A 19,547-nucleotide genomic window follows, 5' to 3' on the forward strand; every position below is an offset into this window, starting at 1 on the left:
TATTTGATACAAAGAGGCTTTACTGTACAAGTGAGCTTTGTAGCTACCAACTGGCTTTAAATGATGACATTTAAAAGCAGATACATTTCTTACTGGAGATCAATAAAGTGTAATCTACCACATAAATCTACCACATACCTGTTGGCCAGTTGATCAAATACAGTTTGAAATCCTTAACAGAAAGACACTTTCTTTAGTTAGTTTTAGAGCCACTTATGTTGGGATGTTGTTTCACTCATTTTGTGCAAAAACAAGTCATGACCCCCAGGCATGGCAATTAACTTAACTTTACAAGCAACATGAAAAATGTGTTTAGCATGAGAATATTGCAATAAATCATAAACAATGCTGCTGACATTTTTTAACTATAATATTAGTGATGCACGACTTGCAGAATGGTCACGAGGAAGATTTGTGTGTCATCCATAAATATATCAAATTCATTGTAGAGCCTGTATCCTGCAGGACTGAAATACTTTTTATAGATCTATTTTTGTATGAAGCATACTATGTTTTTCTGTGGAATATGCACTGAACATATTGTTAATATGCGCTTGCATCCTTCACCCCAAGCTTGTCCCTGAGCCTTTAATTTGTAAAAGATGCTAATATACTGTGATCAAAAAGAAACCATATGGATAGAAAAAGCAATTTATGGCACAGTAGTGGCTACCCTTTAAAGCCAAATGGACATGATTAATGGTACGCAATTTGTTGTAAAGCAATAGATGTGTTGCCAATGTACACTGACAACATGCTTTCATATCATTTATTGATGGGATCATCAACATGTACAGTAACTGATGTGTTTAACTTTCATCTTGTCCAAATTCACTTTCTGTTCAGCCTCCTGAGACCTTGAAGTAAACATTTTAATTGGAATGTAAGATGTTTTGTTATACGTGTGTGTGTGTGTGTGTGTGTGTGTCTTTTCGGTCTTTGTCATTGTCCATCTCTCACTTGAAAAATGGCAAAAATGGTTCCAAGTAAGAAATTTCCATTCAGCTGAAATTCCACATTACTCCTTTTCCACCTACATTAAGTCTTCAAGTCTAACAGAAGCCAAAGTTTCCCTGTAAGCATGATCAAATGTATTTCATGTTTTATGAAATAAAAATTCATACAATAATACATAAAAAAATGCTTTGATTCAGTATCAGTCATTTATTGATGGGATCAACATAACTAACTGATGTGTTAAACTTTCATCTTGTCGTAGTTCCTATAAAGCCCTTTACCCTGAGATTTAATTTTTATTTAATTACTTCCTTCAACCGGAACTTCAATAGCCTCCAAAGATTTAATAGAATGAGTCACTGCTCTCTGATGTGTGTTCCTTTGAACAGCAGGTACATTACATCTCAAGGACATACTGCTGTCTATGAGAATCTGCTGATTTGTCCCTGCCACTGAAATGCACAAGAAGTCGCCTAAAAGTTAAAGAAAGCTAGCATGGTTCTGTCTCAAGGTAACAAAATCCGTGGGTTTCAAAATCCACCTACTAACACCTCTAAATCTCACAAAAGGAAATGTTTACTGGTATTTAATCAGTGTATCTTGGCTGGGAAAGGTAATTTGCTCAAAATCCCTGGTTACCTAGCAACCAATCCTGGCAAATAAATAGTCTAGCACCTAAACCCCCCCCCCCTCCCAATTGGAAAGCAAACTTAGAATAGTTATATTCCATATTTTTCATTGTCAATAAATCCCATGCAAAGACCAAAACTAATAACAAATTCATCTTGTGTACATGTAGCCTGATTTATAATAGCCCAGTTCTCTGACCTTTTCCTTCATTACCATAAAAACAGGCACTGTAACTACTTACCAAATACGTATTCATCCACAATCAAGAAATGTCAAACAAAGAAAACTTAACAACAGAAAACAAAACAAAAAGAGAACTATCTATCTACGATCTATCAAGCATGTGATAAATGATCCTTTTTAAATGTAAGTCTAATATCTATTTTCTTTTTACCTTAACTTTGGTCTCCACCAACTCCCAGCTAAAAATATTTGGCTCTTTAGCAGCTAAATGCTCCCCAAACTCACTTGCTAGAAGGTGACGTGGAAGTCTGCAGACTACTGATTGGTCAGAGAGAATCATCACTAGCCTCCAGCTTCTTTTTAAACAAAATTTGATTTCTAGATGTGTCAACAGCCACTTGCCGAGAATCAAAAACAACACACCTTTGACCGTTCTGTGTGTGTCACGTTAGGTCACGGGCACCATGGCTGAGTCGAGTCAAGCTGGTACTAGTAGTGGGTAAGCTCCATAAATGTAGTGATTTCATACATTGATAATACAAAAATACTTACTGTACTTTACCGCGAACTGGCTGGCCATTATCTTTCTGATGGTTACTTTGCTATTAGTTTCAAGAAAAGCCTGCTTATTCGTATTCACCAATTAACCAAGACAAAGCTTGTGAATACTTTGAGTTATTGTTCAAGGGCAGGAAGCAGATGGCAATTCAAGCTTATTCAATCTCTTCACTGTCAAAAGTCAATTAAAAATGTATTGGAAGAAACTGCAGGCATAGTAAATCTAATTCATCCATCCATCCATCTATTTTCTGTAAACGCTTATCCTATTCAGGGTTAAGGAGGATTTGAGCCAATTCAAGCTGCCATTAGGGCAGGGGTGGGGTTGACCTTCGATACGTCACCAGACTATTCTAATTCAGAGTTTGGGAAGATGGTCAGGAAACATGATGAAGAGAGATAAATGTCAAGATGTGAAGCAATTCTTTCCTCATTTGTGCTGACACGCGTGCATTTGCAGTAATCAACAAAACCTTTCTTCCTGTTCAACTATTAGTAGAAATCTATTTGTATAAATTACATTATTTTAAACTTTATTCTCATGAGTATTCAAAACTTTTGTTTTACAATGGCATACTGATGTCTGTTTCATCTATCTTTTTCTCAGGTAACGAGTTTTATTACTTTGGCAAGATGTCACCTTACAACTGCTCTCTTGATCTAATGGCTGAAAAAGATGACTGGCTTTGTTCTCCTGGGGGGAAGTGTGTCAATTTGACCTCTGGCATTAACGTAAGCCACATTGATGTGGATGATGCATGTCTGACAGATAAAGAGTACCTGGAGAAATATCTGGGACCTCGTCGATCATCTGTGTTCCTTCCCATCTGCCACATCTACCTGGTCATCTTCCTGGTAGGTGTGGTGGGGAATGTGCTGACATGCACTGTCATTGCACGCAACAAAGTGATGTGGACGCCAACAAACTACTACTTGTTCAGCCTGGCGGTGTCAGACCTGCTGGTGCTGCTGCTCGGCATGCCATTAGAGCTGTATGAGCTGTGGCAGAACTACCCCTTCCTCCTGGGGAAGGGTGGATGCTACTTCAAAACGTTTATATTCGAGACTGTTTGCTTGGCGTCTATCCTCAACGTGACAGCGCTGAGCGTGGAGCGCTACATTGCTGTGGTTCACCCGCTACGAGCAAAGTATGTTGTTACACGTACCCATGCCAAGCGGGTCATACTTACAGTGTGGGGTGTGTCGGTGTTGTGTGCTTTGCCGAACACAAGTCTGCATGGGATCAACGTCCTTCACAGTCGCTCTAGTAGCCCTGCTGGTAACATGACCGTGGAGATTCCTGACTCAGCGATCTGTACACTAGTAAAACCACGCTGGATGTATAACCTAACAATCCAGGTGACCACCTTGCTATTTTTCATGCTGCCCATGTTCACCATCAGCGCTCTCTACATGCTTATCGGGTTGCAGCTGAAGCGAGAGAAGATGCGTCAGACACTGGAGGCGAAGACGGGCTTTGGACAGGACATCTTCTGTAGCATCCGATCACAGCAGCAGAAGGCACGTCGCCGGCAGGTCACTAAAATGTTGTGTGAGTATTAAACAAGTCTTTTTCTTTAACATTAACCAGAGCTCACTTGTAAGCAAACCTGTTCATGGGAAAGAGAGCCCAATCAATAGTGACAGAACAAAACCAATATTTAAGAGTTTTTAAAGGTTAGATTGAAACCAATCTAAAGAAGAATAATTTCATTGAAATCATTGAAAACATCAATCAATGTACTGCTTTTAAAATCTCCTCCAGCCATGTTCCCCATTGTCTCTTCCTCTCTTTTGCTGTATCTTGCAGTCGTTTTAGTGGTAGTGTTTGGGATCTGCTGGGCCCCGTTTCACACTGACCGTCTCATGTGGAGTTTTATCATTGACTGGACTGACTACCACCTGGAAATCTTCCAGTATGTGCACATCATCTCCGGAGTGTTTTTCTACCTTAGCTCAGCAGTCAATCCAATCCTGTACAACCTCATGTCAACACGCTTTAGAGAAATGTTCAAGGAAGTCATGTGCCATCGGCCACATCACATCGCTCCCAGGAAACACTCTCTCAGCGTCACCCGGGTGACACTCCGCAGCACCCTGAGTGATGCGCCTCTTAGCAACGGAGCCGCTGTTGTTGAAGTCGAGGCAGGAGATGGAGATGTAAGGATGAAAAATGAAACCAGTTTTTCATGTTAAATTCAGGCGCAAAATAAACCTAGGGGTTAATAACACTTGGGCACCGAGTCAACCATTCTCTGGGAAATGTTTTCATTCCAATGGAATGTGACCAGTTTTAGAGCCAAACGCTAATTAGCTTATAACGCTAGTCGTCAGGGCACATAAAAGTAAAAATAAATCGCTATTTCTATACCACTAACAAGGATCAATATAGCACCACACTTCCACGGTAGCATAATGAGGGTCCCTACATGAAACCGAAGCAATGACAACTTTGTAAGTGTACAGACAGTTCATCAAAAAGATTAAAATTACATTATTACATTACATTACATTTAGCTGATACTTTTATCCAAAGCGACTTCCAATTAAGTGCTTTAAACCCTGAAGGTGCAAACTCCCAACAACAAGTACATCAGCTTTAAATAGGCAAAACTACAAAGAACCATATGAAAGTGCAGCTTGTATATACATATATATCCAGGCAGGCGCCATCTTGGGAAGACAGTCAGGACCAGTCGAACGACAAACAACGTTTTAATAAACTGTCTGTACACTAACAAAGTTCTTGATGCTTCAGTTTACGGACTCTCATTATACTGCAGTGGAAATGCAGTACTATTGACGGATGACACACAAATTTACATAACCTTATCGCCAGGGGACTATAGTCCAATACAAAAACTGACTAAGTGCATTGAACAAATTAACGACTGAATGTGCCAGAACTTTCTGAAATTAAATGAAGGAAAAACTGAGGTGGTTGTTTTTGGAGCAAAAGAGGAACGATTAAAAGTCTGCGCTCAGCTTCAAACAACAATGTTGAAAACAACAGTCAAAGCCAGAAATCTTGGTGTAGTCATGGACTCAGACCTGAATTTTAACAGCCACATTAAGACAATTACAAAGTCAGCCTATTATCACCTTAAGAATATATCAAGGGTTAAAGGACTTATGTGTCAACAGGATTTGGAAAAACTTGTCCATGCTTTCATCTTCAGTAGACTTAACTACTGTAACGGTGTCTTTACAGGTCTCACTAAAAAATCAATCAGACAGCTGCAGCTGATTCAGAACGCTGCTGCTCGGGTCCTCACTAAGACCAAGAGACTGGATCGCATCACTTCAGTTCTGAAGTCTTTCCACTGACTTCCTGTGCCTCAAAGAATTGATTTCAAAGTACTTTTGCTAGTTTATAAATCACTCAATGGTTTAGGGCCAAAATACATTTCTGATCTGCTACTACACTACAAACCACCCAGACCTCTCAGGTCATCTGGGACAGGTCTACTTTCTGTCCCCAGAGTCAGAAGTAAACAGGGTGAAGCAGCGTTCAGTTTCTATGCTCCTCATATCTGGAATAAACTCCTAGAAACCTGCAGAGCCGCTGCTACTCTCAGTTCTTTTAAATCAAGGCTGAAGACCTTTCTTTTTGATGTTGCCTTTCTTTAAATTATGTTCTTTTAATATTTAATTTCTTATGCTGCACTGTAACTTTTACTCTTGTGTTTTATGTGTCTTAATGTTTCTATTTTTAATTCACGTGTTTTATCTGTTTTTATTTTTTAACTGTTTTTATTTCCAACTGATTTTGTGTATCGCACTTTGAATTGCCCTGTTGCTGAAATGTGCTATACAAATAAAGCTGCCTTGCCTTGACTTGCCTATTATGAGCCTTGTTGGTGGTTTAGAAACAGCGATTTCTTTTTACTTTTGCGTGCCCAACGACTAGTGTTATCAGCTTATTAGCGGTTTGCACTAAAACTGGTCCCATTCAATTAGCGGTTGGAAACTTTTATATACTTGTATTATAAAAACAGTAAACTTATGTCAAAGACAATGGTGTAAGTATCAATTAACTAAAGTTTCTGGATAAACTAGATACTACAAAAAATCAACAACAAAAAAGACGGGATTGTAAAATTATGAAAATAAGATGTAAAAAAGTGAATGTCTTATTTTATTTGTGAAACTGCTACTGTAACTGTCCACGATGTAAGCTACACTGTACAGTACCGTAATTATTTGATTAAATTATTTGTACTATAAATGTCAAAGGTTGTTATCAATTGTTCTGTAAGAATGTATTATGTATACGGTATTTCTGCCATGTTGTCAGCCCTGTGTAGCCTACAGTTTAAAGTAGCGTTTGGTGGTTTTTAATCATTTCTACTAAATGTCTTAGTGCTTATATTATGCAGTGTGTACTTTATGCTGAAATGTTGTCCATTGCTATAGAAAAATACTATGACTTCAAATTAATTTATGTATAATAATGAAGCAGTCATTGTATTTTTTTGTTACAAACAAAAAGCAAAAAATCATTTGTAGCATGTTTCTAGATTGCATTGAGTTTTGTATAACGTGGGAAATGCTGCCAAAAATGACTTTCAGACATTTAAACAATATGATTGACTATAAGTTCAGGCTCTATATATTGTATAGTATGTATAGGCTACTGTATTGGCTAACCTGACAGTCATGTATGGGGTGGTAATGGCGCAGATATGGCACATGACTTTGGTTTGGGAGACATCCGCCAATGTGTCCCTGAGCAAGACACAGTAGTTGCTCCAGAGGTGTGCGATCTACTGTAGCATTACCCATGTTCTAACAAAATTAGTGTAAAGCCCATTAGCGTCCCCTAGAGCAGGGGTCTTTAAAGTTTTTTAGGCCAAGGACCCCTCAGTTGAAAAAGAAATTGAGACCTATTACTACAAATATTGCATAAAATATGAGTGTAACATATACATTGTATTTTAAACTGGTAGGACGGCCTAAATCCTTCGCACACACCTTTTTATGGTGCATACAATACTAGGCTATTAAAATAATAATTGTTTACATAGTCATATACATGTTTTAATGCTAGAATGGGGCACAGTGAATCCTTAAGCTTAACTGTATCTGTGGCTATACCTATAGGCACGTAAGCCTACCATCAATATTGTGTATAGATAAAAATTAAAAAGATCTCTATAAAGATGTTTTTTCAACAATAATTAGGTTGCCCCCCTGCAGCAACTCTGAGGACCCCCTAAGGGTCTTGGACACCCTGTTTAATATCTCTGCCCTAGAGGCTGCATTGTCCATCAGGATACCTCAACCCTAGCCCATGCTTTATGTAATCATTTGCTTCAGACACTTTACTGCAGAGTTTATTTTACATGCATTGCTACATGTAGCTACATGCTAACATCAGGAAAACCTATACTCTTGGTTGCAGATGTTAATTTCTATCTCTGTGAAGCTCTAATGTGCTGCTGTTGACAATGTGGGGGGAAATAAAGGACAAGGACATTGTGTTAAATGTGTTATTTTATTACCTTCATAAGTATAGGTGTTGTATTAACAAAATAAAAAATGAAAGCTTTTCACAAATCATCTGATAATTTAATATGTAGCCTACACTGTTGATTTATCCACCTTTACCATAAGCTAACACACAAAGCACACTTATTGTGGTGCACATTCACTTATAAATATTTCATTCAGCGTACTATTGCACACAACCCTCACCCACCCCCAGCACAAATGATGGCACACGTAGGACATTTGCATCACATAATCCATCTTGAAGGCACCCTGCATTTTGTTCTTGCCCCCGGCAAGATAATAAGGACTGCACTTGATTGGATTGGCTCCAAACTTCTCAAGTTTTCAAAATACACATTTTGACTATGTGAGAGGTTCAGCTCCCTCTCAATCAAAATTCTGTACCTTCAATGTAAAATCACAGAGTGGTTAGAGGTCCACACACAATATGCATCTTGAAGATAAAAGGAAACCCTTAATCTTCCACATTCTTTTATTCACCTTGCACAATTAACATGGCTTTAGTGCGGATCTCTTAATTTGCATTTAGCAAAATAACTTAAAGCTATAGTGCATAGTTTCTATCACCCCCATAAGGAATTCTAAGTAATGACAACAACACTGTTGGTTCATCCACATGATACAAGCCTTCCGTGATCGCGCACGCACCCCAACCCTCCTTCCACGCAGTTGCTAGTAGCGAAGGAGGACTTGAAGGATTAAAAAAACATGGACTCTTCAGATGAGGTAATTATCTCCATGCGAGCTTCTGAACATAGCCACACTACGAAGAGAGGGTTGTGTGGAGCTAATAGCCTTAATTAGCTTTGTAGCAACTTATTTGGCAATGGCATTTATTATTATAAAAAAGTTACGTAAATTTTACACTTCAATTCAACGGAAGAGTTTGACATTTTGGAGAAATAAGCCTATTCGAATTCTAGCAGTGTCAGGAGAGAAGATTGATACCACGCTCATTTGTAAATATAAAGCTACAGCCAGCAGACAGATTGTTTTAACAAAAAAAGCTGGAAACAGGAAAACAGCCAAGTGTGGTTATCTAACGTCAAAAAATAGTGAGAATAAATCAGTTAAAAAACAAAATGTAAAAACCATCAATCAATCAATTTGCTTCTTCCTCTTTTTACAGGAGGTTTGATGCTAGCCAGGCACTCTAGCTTCAACTGTAAACCTCCACTGGTTGTTTGAATGACTGAAAATGAATGAGACTCAAACCCATTGGATCACTAGTATAGTTCAATAAGCAAAGGCCTTTCAAAGGTTATGAAAATAAGCAGGGATTATTTTCTTTTTTTTACAAAATTATCAATACAGATTATAGTATATACACAGAATATCAGAAAACAACATGTCTCTCAAACGCCTATAAACTGTTTAAAAGGAAACCCCAAGCCATAAATGACTTGAATCATGTCAGATGCTTGAAACCCTTGGACCAGTTGCCAAAATAGAGTAGGCATCGCTAAAACTCTGTGAGCAATATTACCACTGAAATACTCCTGTAAATAACAGCCAGTGGTCATCTGATAGCCAACTCTCCCCTGTGGGGGAAGCGAAGATCAAAAAATAAAGCCTCATCAATGCACAGGCACAGCTTGAACAGAGTCCATCAGTATGTACATGCAGACACCCAGCCTTCAATTGGACCCATCTGGAAGTGTGCAAACAAGAGTTAAGAACTTTGAGGTGGATTATGTTTTCACATGAGAACAACATAACCTCAGATAACTGAAATGAGCTGTTTGAATATGTCTGAACTCTCAAATGAAAATAAGGTGAAAAATATCACCATTGTGCAAGTTATATATTTTTGGGCACCATCGTCACTGTGTCTTGATGTCAGAGAATCTTCAACTAAGAAAGCACTCGATGGGTAAATAATTGGGGGAAAAAGACCGAGGCAAAAAGAAGGGCAGACTGAATCTAAGGTGCTCTAATCTAATCATAATGTCTTGCGCATGGGGTCACAAAACAGAGTTCTGTCCCTCAAATGTGTGTCTTGCTGAATTGCTCATAAGCAAGCATCTGAAAGTGCCCCTGTTCAGACAAAATGTCATTAAAACAAAATGTCATTAAACACCAGCTGAATTAATGGGAATCATAATCCCTGCGTTTACAATAAAGGAAAAGTAGAGAAGTGTGCTGTATCTTGACAATGAGTCTAATAATTCCTGTTAAATGATTAAAACCTGTGCAGCACAGAAACAATCATGAATGAGCTACAAACATGTTTTCAATATGCTGTAAAGCACACACTGTAAATTACGATGGCCGGGATATGCAAAACAGCATTACAAAGTGTGAAACACTTTTACAAAGATCGAGACAAATTTACATTTTAGAAAACAAATTAACAAGATGCAAAACACTTTTACAGGTCAATTCGTGTTGTCGTTGTGGAGTAAATGGTGTAAATGAAGTTCATGGTGACCGAACATGGACTGCGGCCGAGGGATTTTTTGCCTTGACGCGTTTTTGCTTTACGTGTGGTCGTTGTTTGGAGATTTTAAAGGACGCGGACCGGACGGAAACACCGGACATACTGCATCATTGCGTTCAGCATGTTAACGAGGGCCATTCCTACGCTGTAATCGGGGCCATGATGTCAAGTCTACACAGAGTAAATATCAGCTTGAGAACTCTTAAAAGTAAACTAAACAAAGCCGGGTTGTACCGCCCAAAGGATTATTCCTCTCTAAGCGCCGTTAGTTACGCCATCAGATTGGAACTTTGTGGACCTGGACAACTATTTTGCTACCGCACAATGTGGCAGGTACTTAAACAAAAGTACAATCTTTGGAGTTTTTAAACGACGGGGACCAGACGGAAACACCTGAAACACAGGCGACGTCTCGACAGCGGGACAGTGTTAAACAAAGTAAGTGTAGCAAAACAAAAATGCTAGCTATCTGAGGCCATGTGAATAAAAGTCAGTAATGCTATGATTTTTTGAGCGGCTTCTGACTTTCTATTTTGAAACTTAACTCTGTCCATTTCAGCCAAACAACCATGCCATCATCCAAATAGTCAATGGAGCACAGAAGCTCGAAGTCAAAAGAACGACAAACTTTTAACTACGGGCCAAAAGGAAGAAATGGGCCTAAAGAAAGAAAACACGTCCAGGTGAGTTTGACCGCCATATACAATTTTGCATAGCTCTATATGTATTTGTATGCACAGTATGTGTATACTTATTTTACCTAAGTATAAATTATTTAGATGATATATTTGTTATTTTACTAGATAAACGTATGATTGGTGGTGCCACATGGAACTGATGGAACTGATTTAAAACCTCTAAGAGGGAAAACGCTCCCGATATTTACAGACCATTAAGTAGCAGCCCTACTGAAACAAGCTGTGCAGAAAATGAGAGCATTTAACAAGGACGTGCACGAAGGACCTAATGTCCTTTTGTATCCAGACTGCTTAGAGGTGGTCCATGTGCCTGGGTCAGAAAGGCCATTCAAATTGGTAGCATATAAAAAGAAAATAGAAAAGGCATATTCCAGGATCACTTTTTTTTATTTGCCAAGAAAAACACTATAAATGTGGTTAGTGGATCTAATGATTCATTATTTTTACATATACTCTGCTGGAGGATAGATATGGTTGTTTGATTTATTTTTTTCATACCTCAGACTCTGATTAGGAAACTGTCATCACAACAAGGAGCAGAGCTGAATTCAATCAAGCTGACACTTTTTTTAAAAATATGTACGTATGTTTGTAATTATTCATTTATTTATTAGATGTACATTGGATTTTATTGGACTCTGAAAAAGTTGTTGTTAAAGATGCACTTTAATGAAGTTGCCAAAGTTGTTTTTAATAATGTAACAATAGGTGAGCATGTTAGTTTACAAAAATGTAATAAATATTCATTACTATTTTTGATTCACTTACTTCACACTTGAAAACAATGAATCTGTGGATGACAGATTCATAAACATTGTGTTCAGACAGACAGCAGTGTTCCACCACTACCAAAAAAACTCCCTTTTTGATAATTTCATAGCCGAGCCTTTTCTTTAGTTTCATGTACAGTTCTGATGCAGACTCCCAGTTTTCTGGCTTCTGTAACTGATTGTGGTCCATGACAAAGTCCAAGTACTCCTGCCTGTTTGGGTCCCCACAAGAAGTAATTAACAGGCTGGCCTCAGGAAGGGCATCCAGTTCAGACTGTTCAATTGGAAATGCACAGTCTCTAGGGCCAAACCAATGTTAAATAGAAAACATAATTGCATTTATGTTCATTTAAACTAAAACGTTAGATTAATACTTGTATCAATCACCAATGAATCCTGTGACTGTTCCACAGTCTCACACACTCATCCCATTCCTTCTGAATAACATCACCATAGCAGTATCTCAAGAGACAATGATGCTCATGACTCCTGTTGAAGTATCCGGCATCTCTAAGGTCCGCAAATAACTCCATCCAGAACTGAGACCTATAGAAATGGATACAAATTTTAGTTATACTTTTAAGTGTATACGTTTGAATAATAAAATCAAAGGTTAGTCGTAATTAAATTCATGGGTTGTGCATCTTTTGGTCATTCGATTGTTTTTTCAACAACTACTTCTCCTGACGGGCAGGATTTTTTACATTTTTTTGTGATTTTTATTGTGCTTGTTTTTGGTTTTTCATTTACTCATTCCTGAGAAGAAAATTGAATGTCCAAAAGATGCAATGAGCCTTTATGAAGGTTCACTCACCTCCCCTTTCTAAACATAGACCACCAGGACTCAATACGTTGGTTATTTATAGATGAGCAGTACATGTGGCTGGACGTTTTAGAGTAGTAATCACTGTGATGGTCGAGTAGGGTACATTCAATTGCAGCCATTTTGCCGTTCTCAGTGCCGCAATCAGTCATCAGTCTCATGGGAATGACACAGCGGTTTTGCACACATGACATGAAATAGTGAGCAATCACTGTTGGGTTATTATTTGTTGGTCCACATTCAAGCCACACTACTTTACGTGAAACTCCATTTATGAATCCCAAAATGGCTAAACTAAATGGCTTAAGTTTGGCTCATTTTCTGTGAAGAACATAAAAAATAACTTATTTTCAATAACTGCCCAACCCCCTTCCCCCTACACATATGAGGTATAATAATTGTAGTTGCTATGGAACTTAACTGTGTCCTTCTCCTAACTTGGCCTGCTGTGTGTGTGTGTGTGTGTGTGTTTGTGCATCTGTACAGTATGTGTGTGTGTCTGAGTGTCTGTGTGCGGGAATGTCTATCTGCACCTGCTATTATGCTATTACCACACAAAGTTACAAAATTGTTACATTTCAAGCACTTTCACATTTTCTGATTAAATTCTAAGAAAAAAGCACCAATCATTATCAAATCAAATTTTTTTTTTTTTTAAATTCTAATTGAATTTTCTCGTTTTCTCAAAAATAAAATGTTTATCTGATTATAAATTTGATCTCACAGGGCTAAATCGCTAATATGAACCATATATGATATCATTGGTAATTGAGTTAAAGTAAGCATCTGTTAAGTATTTTTACATAAATTATGTCAGTATTGATTTAAAAGCCTAATAATGTGGTGGGTGTAGCAGACCCGGGAACATTGGCTGTGTGATAAAAAAAATCCCCTGGAAATAAAACCCCCTGGAAATTAAAAGTGTTTTATACGTAGTAAAATGAGAACACTCAAACTGCAACCAATTATTATTTTTCACTCAGGCTGTAGGTAATTACTGCAGTGCCACAATCCTGAGTAAGACAGATGTTCAATCTCAGTGGGAGTCAATTAGAAAAGGTAGCTGTGAAGGCATTCAAGAGGGTCCTGTGAGAGTGATGTGACACTCAGACGTGTTTGGTTTGAAGAAATAAAAGCGATACATCAAATTAGACTATGATGCCTCTTCATATTTAAGCAGCTCATCCATTCAAATTATGAATGGCTCATGGTCATGGTGGGCTGAAGTAAATATTCTCTTTTATTGCTGGAAAATAAGACCCTAAAGAAGAACACCCAAACTACATCCAATTATTATGTTTCACCTATTAAGCATCGCTAATTATACTAACCACCAGTTCTTAATAGCCAGCCTGGAAATGTGCTAATCACTACTTGACGCAAATCCTGCAAACCAGGAATTAGAGCTGATTTAAAAAAAAAAAAAAATCCACTTTGAGGGAGGGTGATTACCATTGTACTGTTCTGAGCATTGAAAAGAGAGACAGCCATACACTGTCAAGCTATTTGCATGTTGCCAATTTAAACAGTATGCTTCTTTTGAAAAGACAGAGTACGAAAAGAAGCAACAAGTCCCAGTTGCGCCGATTAGTATTTTAAAATTTACACCAAAGTTACTTTTCATATTTTATGTTATAACAGTTTTACAGGTGGGGGCTGGTTTATTCGGAGGAGACGCAGAGGTATTTCTTGGGCAGGAATTGCATTTATCAAGGGATTTGTAGTTTTATTACCACGTACATACCAATACCAATATCCCTCAGAAAGAACCACAACACATCTAACCAACGTTCTGGAGGCAGTGTTCTGCGGGTTTTGTTCCAGAGACAAGACTCTAGTCTAGAGCGCTGCCTTTTTTTCTTTCTGCGGCCAGCAGCAAGGGTTTAAACCTGAACATCTTGCCATTTTTAAGACATTTAAGGCCTTAAATTTAAAGTTCAGAATTTTAGACTTTTTAAGACTCCGCGGGAAAACTGTTTCAATTAGCTGCCTCAAACACAATTACTACTGTATAGGACTGTAACAATACGCAATATGAAACCAAAATTGCAACACTCAGATCCACAAACCTGTGTCACACACACCGCTTCCAACTCCCACAGTTCCTGTCCAGATCCAATGCTACCACATCTTTAAATTACTATTAGTATTAGTCCTTTTGGTGCCTTATCCGCCTTTTGTAGGGTAAATTTAGCAAACTTTAAAAACTCAAAGTGAAATTTTCGTGCCATGGGACCTTTAATTGATATTTGGGGGAATTCATTCCCTGCACCACAAAGGCGATAAAGCAAGTGCTGTGGTTGTGGCTTTCTACTCATCTCAACAGTAATATCCATTTCATGTAGTTGACAATCAGAGACAAATACCCACCTCTACTGTAGATGCTGTGCTAAGTCATGCACCCAAAGTGTAGTACATATACGCACTGTACTGCAGTACATTCAGTTGTGATTACAAAAATTCTACCAATCTAGCAAGTCTGCTGAATAGACATTAAATGTTTCCGGAAATATTGGTAGGGACATGTTTAATTAACCTGTTAACCCTTTAAAATGAACAAGTCTGTAAACCCTGTTGAAGTCTTTCATTGTAACATCACTACTGTATCAGCACAGATATCCTTCACTGAAGGTCATGTGTCCTGATGCACCAAATACATCTATAGTTACTTCAGATTGACGCACTGTGGACCCGAAGGGCTAATGGCAAGCAATCTCATTTGGATGTTCACCTCTTTTATGTGAAAGAACTGTCGTCCATCCTCTTGTCCTCAATAGTAATAGCTTCCGAAAACTGCCACCACACAGAACAAGCTGTCCTGCACCCAGAAGTAAAACACAGTTTATTGAAGAGAAAAAAATAGCTTTTTGAGAAGCCTGCCCCCTCCTGACATCTAAGTGAACAGAACAAAGACACCTACGTTCATGAAAACATCTTCTGCATAGTTGTCTGTGTCAGCATCCCACAAACACCTTGAAGACATCCTGGTAAAACACATAAACAAAGTAATGGATTCATTTTTAAAGGTCTAAACTACTACTTAAAACCTTTTACAATGTAATGCAAAATGCCCTTTAAATCAACAAGATTTTTTGATATATACTATTTTTTGTTGACACTGAGTCAGCTCTGGTATTTTTTAAAGATAAATTACATACAAGAGTTACACAATATATTAATAAGCTATTAATATAAATCATTCTAATAAAACTACTAAACTACAGACAAACGTTAGTTGAGTCAAAACATATCTGACAGCGCTGAAAAATCAAACATTGTGGTATTGATTTATAAGTATACCTCAAAGTACCTTCATAACCACTATTTCACTTATACCACTTTTTTTTAATTTAGCAAGGTAATTATTTACTAACATTAACATTGATGATAAAAAAGGGTAAGAGTCAATATTAGCTACTAGCTACTTTGTTATTAGCTAATGTTATTGTGTTGTTATTGCCACTCAGTTGTGAAGGTTTTTGCGATTCAAAAAATACTCTAATTTAAGCAAAATGCAACTTCAGGAGAGCAGAGAGGTAATGAAAAGGTGCGCTTATACTGCTAGAGATTCTGTGAAATACTGTACATATAATGCGCTGTTATTGCATCCCTGGTCCTGAAGTGCACAATACATACTCACATCCTCTAATTTGCTTACATTTTCTGTTTATCACTGATGAGATAAAAAAAATGAAAGGTTGATGGTAAAGAGAGCAATCATTAGAGATAGAATCCCAACTAAAACAGTGTAGTTTTATCAAATGTAACAGCTGTTTCTTTGTTTACTACTACTACCAAATAAATCACTCACTTGACTCCTTGTCCTCGTTGTTCTCCAATTGCCACCTGCACGACAAGCTTATATCTGTCAAACCCTGCATCTGTTAAAGAAGAGAAATAAGATGTAACAGTGTACATCAGTAAGTGTGCAACATTTTGCAGAAACAATACAGGGATGGGTACTAATATGCTACACTTACTGTGTATTGTTTACTTAGATAAAACCTTTAACTATCAGGACTTGTTTTAATAGAGACGTGTTATTGTGTTGTCTATATTTTTAATGACAAAGATTTAGTTTGAAACCATTTTATTCAGCTTCAATCTTTTGCCAAGATTTGGTTTCCTTCTCCAAGAGATCTTCAGCATGGTTCTGGCAGCAAAATCAAGTTTTATAATTGGCAGAACATCTTCAATATGTAGTGTAGCCGTGACAATCAGGAGGATAGTGAATGTTTAAAACTTCATATTACATATTTCTAAAGTCAGTCTAGGTTACCCCAACATGACACATCAAGTAACAATCATTTTTCACAATTACATTTTTTTGGAGGATCACTTTGCTTGCTGTTTATTCTGCCTACATTAGTTTGTAAATTAAGACAACTATTTCTAACACTATTTCTGTTTTCTTACTGTTATTCAAATGGGTATAGGTGTGATAATTTAGCTTATATTTACTGTATTCACAAAAGTACTTGAATGTTCTGTCCTTTTGCGTTACAAAACAAGAAAGGGAGAAAGCATCAGTCACTCACTCTTCACTTTTTCCTTAATGGCGTCTGCCAGTGAACGGGACAGCTCTGGGACTTCCTCTGAGTTATACAGTATCCCCGACAGTCGCTCCCTCACAATTTCACGAATGCACTCCTTCACAATGGCTGGCTTAAACCTGGATAATTAAACAGTGAGAAGCAAGGCAGGAGATTAACTTCAATCAGCTCCAACAGGCCACAGTGGCCACAACTGATCAGCCTCGCTCAGTACGGGTCACAGAGTTGTAGAAATCTGATGGTTCTATTTTTATTAATTAATGGCCCACTAATTTTAGTAACGTGTTTTACATTCTGTAGCCTATATTTTATATTCTTTGTCTTATAATTACGAAGTACGTACTTTATATTCTAATTTTAGATGTTTGTGTTTTAAATTGAGTTCCTTCTAACCCTAGGTAAACAGTGCAGAAAAGTGCATTAACGTTACTAATATTACGCTGGTGCATGGAGACATATTTCCCCTCACAAACATGATCCTACAGCCATTAGCTTAGCGTAGCTAACTACAATATTGACGCCCAGAAAATCATTGCCACGTTAGCTACGTTACATTGCGCCAATCTCAACGGTTAATGTTAAAATGGCACAACACGTTTAGTTAGTTTTACTAAAAAAATAAATAAATAGTGGTTACTTGCGCGAACTAACGCTAGGCATATAGCTAGCTAGCTAAGTTAGCAATAAACTGGCTGGCTAAAATCTAACTTCATCTGTAATAAATATTATTTAACCAACTCACTTGTACTGCTGATTAGGTCGTATGAGGTATGTATCAGACCCCATCGCATGTCAATAAAGTAACGCTAGCTAAGTAAAACCATATACAACAAGCAAGAAGAAATTAAGAAGTCAGAATTGCTAACACGCTAATCGTTGCAGAGTTTCTTCCGTTACCATAGCGACGCTATTTCTGATCTTCCGGTTTCAAAATAAGAGTACGTAAATACGTTTGTACTGGCATCGTTTACCTAACTTTATGCTGTAGGCTAGTTAAACTACTTAATGAGTATTTGTTTCACGTTTAGCTTTAACAGATTGTAGTAAAGCCTTTTTTATTTCACCTCCTTGCTTTTACTTCCACCTGCACTGGTATCAGTCCAGGGTTGGTATCCACAAATGTAACACGTGGAGCCAATTCACCATCTGCATCATGATTTCTGTGCTCCTGCTTTCAAGGCAAGTCCTCATCAACTGCAGCCAAATCAGAACATTTCATTTGGCTTCACTTACCTGAGAAAAGCAGCACAAAAGTGCATTGATTGCAGAAGGAAATTGACTACTTACTGGCTTTAAAGATCCATCTCCAGCTTTGATAACACAGGGATAGCACAATCCTGGCACATTCTCACCATAATCATCATTCTCCCATTCTTGCTTGTTTTGGCTAAGATAGGAAGGTTAGATTTAAATCACACAAAAAGCAAGGTATTTCCACATTAAACTGTACCTATTATGATAGGCCTACCATTAGGTACCATATAGGCCAACTTAAACTATCTGAATCAAGATTTTTACCAATCCAACATGAGTAGGCCTAGTTACATGAAGAGCCGAACTGCACCAGCGGGTCAAATAACACAAATCCAATAATTCTATTTGAAACATGAAGATATATTAGAATAAATAAATGAACTCATTTTGAATTCCAGATCAGTTGTGCATGTGTCAGAAAGCCTAATTATCTGAGGTTATTGCAGCTATTTGTTGAACATGGTGAGATTTATTACATTCTGTATTGATTATACAGACCCTTGACGAGGTACAAAATACAATACCAGTGAGCCGTTAGATCTTAGTGTTTGTATTGGTTTGTTTAATGAGCCACTGCCAAGTGTATGCGCTTGTCCTGGAAGAGATTAAAGGTTTATGAGTTGATTTTTTTAGTGCTAAGAACCGTTGACTCTTATAGTTCCTTCACCAAAATCTGTATGTTACACCGGAGAATAAACAGCGAGGGCGGACATGATAGATCAAATAAAAAAAGGTTTAAATGTGCTGTATTTATATAGTGCTTTTCCAGTCTTAACAACTGCTCAAAGCGCTTTTACATCTACAGGAAACATTCACCATTCACACACATTCATACACTGTGGCCGGGGCTGCCGTACAAGGTGCCACCTGCTCATCAGATAAACATTCACACACACTCACACTCCGATGCGCAGCACCGGGGGCCACTCGGGGTTCAGTGTCTTGCCCAAGGATACTTCGACAATGACTGCAGGGGCGGGGATCGAACCACCAACCTTCCAATTGGCAGGCAACCGCTCTACCACTGAGCCACAGCCGCCCATTTACTGCACAATCAAGCCTGATAAACACTTTTAGTCTCTTGTTTCTAAAACTAGTCCATGCATTTGTTACTTCCAGGTTGGATTACTGCAATTCTTTGTTATCAGGCTGCTCGGAAAAGTCCAT

The 19,547-nt window shown here is 37.9% G+C and overlaps 2 protein-coding genes and 1 long non-coding RNA gene across 4 annotated transcripts in view; 2 read left to right on the plus strand and 1 right to left on the minus strand.

Moving 5' to 3' along the window:
• Positions 1–2,939: 2,939 nt before the first annotated feature.
• On the plus strand, positions 2,940–4,916 carry nmur1a (neuromedin U receptor 1a). Its single transcript, XM_034882522.1, has 2 exons — positions 2,940–3,880; positions 4,139–4,916. Exons 1-2 carry the CDS (start codon positions 2,962–2,964, stop codon positions 4,522–4,524), a joined length of 1,305 nt encoding a protein of 434 aa, XP_034738413.1. The 5' UTR covers positions 2,940–2,961; the 3' UTR covers positions 4,525–4,916.
• Positions 4,917–9,133: 4,217 nt separating this feature from the next.
• Positions 9,134–18,097, minus strand: tctex1d2 (Tctex1 domain containing 2). Of its 2 annotated transcripts, none has more exons than XM_034880660.1 (6): positions 17,869–18,097; positions 17,112–17,245; positions 16,385–16,454; positions 15,494–15,557; positions 15,305–15,391; positions 9,134–9,493 (listed from the first exon to the last, which is right to left on the minus strand). In XM_034880660.1, exons 1-5 carry the CDS (start codon positions 17,910–17,912, stop codon positions 15,344–15,346), a joined length of 360 nt encoding a protein of 119 aa, XP_034736551.1. In that variant the 5' UTR covers positions 17,913–18,097; the 3' UTR covers positions 9,134–9,493; positions 15,305–15,343. The 2 variants fall into 2 exon arrangements, 1 of the variants encoding a protein (XP_034736551.1); XR_004657789.1 differs by lacking the exon at positions 9,134–9,493 and adding an exon at positions 14,806–15,078 and having other exon boundaries at positions 15,132–15,391.
• The window catches only part of LOC117950018, a 15,990-nt gene continuing 6,540 nt past the window's right edge, over positions 10,098–19,547 (plus strand). Inside the window, exons 1-2 of the long non-coding RNA XR_004657790.1 lie at positions 10,098–10,219; positions 14,146–14,150. This is a non-coding gene — a long non-coding RNA (uncharacterized LOC117950018). The remainder of the gene's footprint in view (positions 10,220–14,145; positions 14,151–19,547) is intronic.

This window comes from Etheostoma cragini, chromosome 9, assembly GCF_013103735.1.
Source record: "Etheostoma cragini isolate CJK2018 chromosome 9, CSU_Ecrag_1.0, whole genome shotgun sequence".
Taxonomy (NCBI): domain Eukaryota; kingdom Metazoa; phylum Chordata; class Actinopteri; order Perciformes; family Percidae; genus Etheostoma; species Etheostoma cragini.

Excerpts from the sequence above, each read along its gene's own strand:
- nmur1a (XM_034882522.1), top strand. The coding sequence starts at position 2,962 with ATGTCACCTTACAACTGCTCTCTTGATCTAATGGCTGAAAAAGATGAC. Across the intron at positions 3,881-4,138 it reads GCAGGTCACTAAAATGTTGT|TCGTTTTAGTGGTAGTGTTT; the intron begins GTGAGTATTAAA and ends TGTATCTTGCAG.
- tctex1d2 (XM_034880660.1), bottom strand. The coding sequence starts at position 17,912 with ATGGGGTCTGATACATACCTCATACGACCTAATCAGCAGTACAA. Across the intron at positions 16,455-17,111 it reads CATTAAGGAAAAAGTGAAGA|ATGCAGGGTTTGACAGATAT; the intron begins GTGAGTGACTGA and ends CTTCTTTAACAG. Across the intron at positions 15,392-15,493 it reads CAGAAGATGTTTTCATGAAC|GACAGCTTGTTCTGTGTGGT; the intron begins GTAGGTGTCTTT and ends TTCTGGGTGCAG.